At 50.5% G+C, this 3171-nt stretch overlaps 1 protein-coding gene across 1 annotated transcript; it reads right to left on the minus strand.

Moving 5' to 3' along the window:
• Positions 1 to 274: 274 nt before the first annotated feature.
• Positions 275 to 2267, minus strand: LOC104416947 (L-type lectin-domain containing receptor kinase IX.1). The gene has a single exon (XM_010028279.3). It carries the CDS (start codon positions 2213 to 2215, stop codon positions 317 to 319), a length of 1899 nt encoding a protein of 632 aa, XP_010026581.2. The 5' UTR covers positions 2216 to 2267; the 3' UTR covers positions 275 to 316.
• Positions 2268 to 3171: the final 904 nt, after the last annotated feature.

Consider the following 3171-nt stretch of genomic DNA (forward strand, 5'->3'; position numbering starts at 1 on the left):
AAATGCAACAACGGTTTCCCATGGATGAAGGGACGCTTCTGCACAGTCGCTAGTTTTGGCATCAATTCCACATATTTCAACACGAACCAAACATCTGGAATTCAGAACAAATTAATACAATTAAGATCGAGATAGGGACATTTTAGTTTCCAACATCGAATTGAGTTATCAAACAAGAATTTACATGTATTCAATTTACTTGGAAAAAACACAAAAAGCCACTAATGACAAATTTCATGATTCCGTTACTTGAACAATTGAGAACACATGCTACATAATTCTTGTTCCATCCTTTCCAATTGTCAATCAACCACGCTCAACGACCTTCTTGGATACTACTCGTGATGACTGGCTCGCCGGAGTTGACAGACGGTGGCAACGGCGCGTGGTACACTGCGACGGGCATTTTATTAGGAAGAACCGGCACCGCAGCCTCGAAATTGAGGTCTTGAAGCGCCTGCCTTATGGTGGGCCTCAGGCTTCGGTCGGGATGAGCACACCACAAGCCCACCACCAACAAGCACTCCACTTGTTTCCGGTCGAAATCCACTTGAAGCCTCTCATCCATGGCCTCGACAACCTGGCCTCTCCCATAAAGGTCCCACACCCACTCCACCAAACTCATTTCCAAGGATTGGTACATTGGGTCGACGGACTTCCGTCCCGTCGCAATCTCGAGCGCAACCACCCCAAAGCTATACACGTCGGACTCCTTGCTTGCCCGCCCCGTGCTCACATACTCCGGGGCCAAGTACCCGAACGTGCCGGCCAGCCCAGTCGTCTGTGGCCCAAGCTCGTGGTCCATGAGACGGGCCAGCCCGAAGTCTCCGAGCTTGACATTGAACCCCGAGTCCAGCATCACGTTGCTCGACTTGATGTCCCGGTGCACCACGCACTGCTCCCACTCCTCGTGGAGGTAGAGGAGCGCAGAGGCAAGCCCGACCGAAATCTTGTACCGGGCAGCCCAGCCTAGAGGGCTCTTCTTGCCGAAGAGGTGCGTGTCAAGGCTCCCGTTTGGCACGAGCTCGTAGACGAGCAGGAACTCGCTCGCCTCGTGACACCAACCTATGAGTTGCACCAAGTTTCTGTGCCTCAAGCTGCTGATCACCTTCACTTCGGTGATGAACTCCTTCTTCCCCTGTTTAGACCCTCTTGATATCCTCTTGACCGCAACCACCGCATCCAGGCCAACCAGATATCCCCTGTAGACTGCCCCGAACCCACCCTCGCCCAGCTTCCTCTCTGCGGCGAAGTTGTTGGTGGCGGAAACGAGGTCTGTGTATGAAAACCTCCGTGGCCCGGCGCCTCTCTCAAGCTCGTCATTTATGGACGTTATGTTTGCCGTCTCCAATCTCTCGCTCCTCCCCTGCCTCCTCCTCCTCCTCCAGAGGATTGCCGATGTTGCTGCGATGCCGCAGAGTAGGACCCCCAGCGGAACTGCTAAGCCGACAACCAACTTTGTCCTTTTTGCATTTCCTTGCCGTTGCTTGACTTCGAGGTTTGAATTGAAGGACCAAGATTCAAGCTGGTGACGTTCAATGTAATAGCCAGTCGCAGCTGAGAAACCGATCATCACCTCCTCGGGCAAGATAGTGGTGAGATCAATCTGATACGAAATACTTGTGTTCTCTTGTGGGTTCGGCGTAGTCTGATAGCTCCAAGAAACGCTCATGTTCTTGGTCTCGGAGTTGTACACAATCCACGCATCAGCGGTGTCAGCGCTGTGGAAGCTAGCGTTCCAAGGGGTGGTCACGGCCGAGGCGATGGAGTTGATGTTGATCCCGACGTGCTCATATGGAGGATCCCATTCGGGATTGGCAAAGGGGTCAAACTCGACCGCGACAATTTGGTTTGAGGGCGAGTCACTGTACGTGGTGTTGAACAGGCCTAAGAAGCCACCAACAGAATTGACCGGGATTTGGAACCCGACCGGGGCGAGGAAGAAGGCCAAGCCCGCCCCATACCCCGACTGGTTCCGCGTGTCGATGGCGAAGGAGAAGTGAGTGGAGAAGTCCGTGAGCCTCCTAGAGGCGGAGTCCCAGAGCCGCAGCTTCTCCGCGTAAAATGCCCGGCCGACATGGCAAGAGTAAGTGAGGCTGGTGAAGTCGATGGTCCCAACGTTCGGCCTCGCGTCGCCTTCATAGACCATGTCTGTGGCGTGCGGGTCGAACCGAGATATGTTGAAGGAAAGAGAATATCCTGATTGAAGCGGCATGAAGAAGGACAAGAAGAGAAGGAAGAGGCGCAACGAGCCCTTCGTTTCCGAACAGATGGCCATGGCGATAGAGAGAGGGAGAGAGATGCTGTAAAAGTTGAGTTTTGAGACATGCAGTGACGATTATATTATGTTGTCCATGGTCTGAGAGCAGGGTCAGACCTTGATGCTCAAGTTTCGACTGCAATGATTTGTTGACTTTCGTGAGGCTTCATTTGAACGTAAAGCCAGGGCAGATAATCTAAACAACACACCGATCTTTCCAGACCGATCGTCATCCCCAACATAACGGCGAAAATAACGACATTACAGGATTAAATAACGACGTAGTCAACGAGGGGAGAGCTCGATTTGTCCTAACCTAAGATGAGCTCAAACTGGGAGCTCTTCCCTTTCCTCGTTCTCAAACAAATTTAATTCGATCGGTCGACTCTTGAAGTGAGGCGGGGGGGTTGGGGAGACTTCAAAAGAAAACGTGTTCACGCTGTGTGATTGGGTCTAAAACTCCGGACACAGCATCGAGATGCGTGAACATGCTGGCATCTAAGTCTTCAATTATTCCATGAAAGCTCATGTCATCATACAACATTGGTTCCGTTGTTGTTGTTGTTGTTGTTTTTTTAATTATTTATGCTGAGAATTCGACCTAACTCACCTTACGGGAGTACAGTACCAATTATACATCGGGAAACTAGCCCAACAACCTACTAGCTAGGGCCCCCCACTTAAGTCACAGAACTGCTCGGGAATAGTAGCAGACTCTGAGAGTCGAACCCTGACTTGGCGGTTAAGAGGCTAGGCTTTAACTAACGTAATTATGCGTGGGTGGGTAACAAAGGTTACGTTTGGTATTCAGTAAAATTCAGAATGTGATAGAATGGATATAAGAAAGATTTAAGCCAGATAAAAATATCACATGGAGAGATAGGATAAAGATGGATAAAATTATAATATTT

The sequence above is a fragment of the Eucalyptus grandis genome, chromosome 8 (assembly GCF_016545825.1).
Source record: "Eucalyptus grandis isolate ANBG69807.140 chromosome 8, ASM1654582v1, whole genome shotgun sequence".
Lineage (NCBI taxonomy): Eukaryota > Viridiplantae > Streptophyta > Magnoliopsida > Myrtales > Myrtaceae > Eucalyptus > Eucalyptus grandis.

Excerpts from the sequence above, each read along its gene's own strand:
- LOC104416947 (XM_010028279.3), bottom strand. The coding sequence starts at position 2,215 with ATGCCGCTTCAATCAGGATATTCTCTTTCCTTCAACATATCTCGGTTC.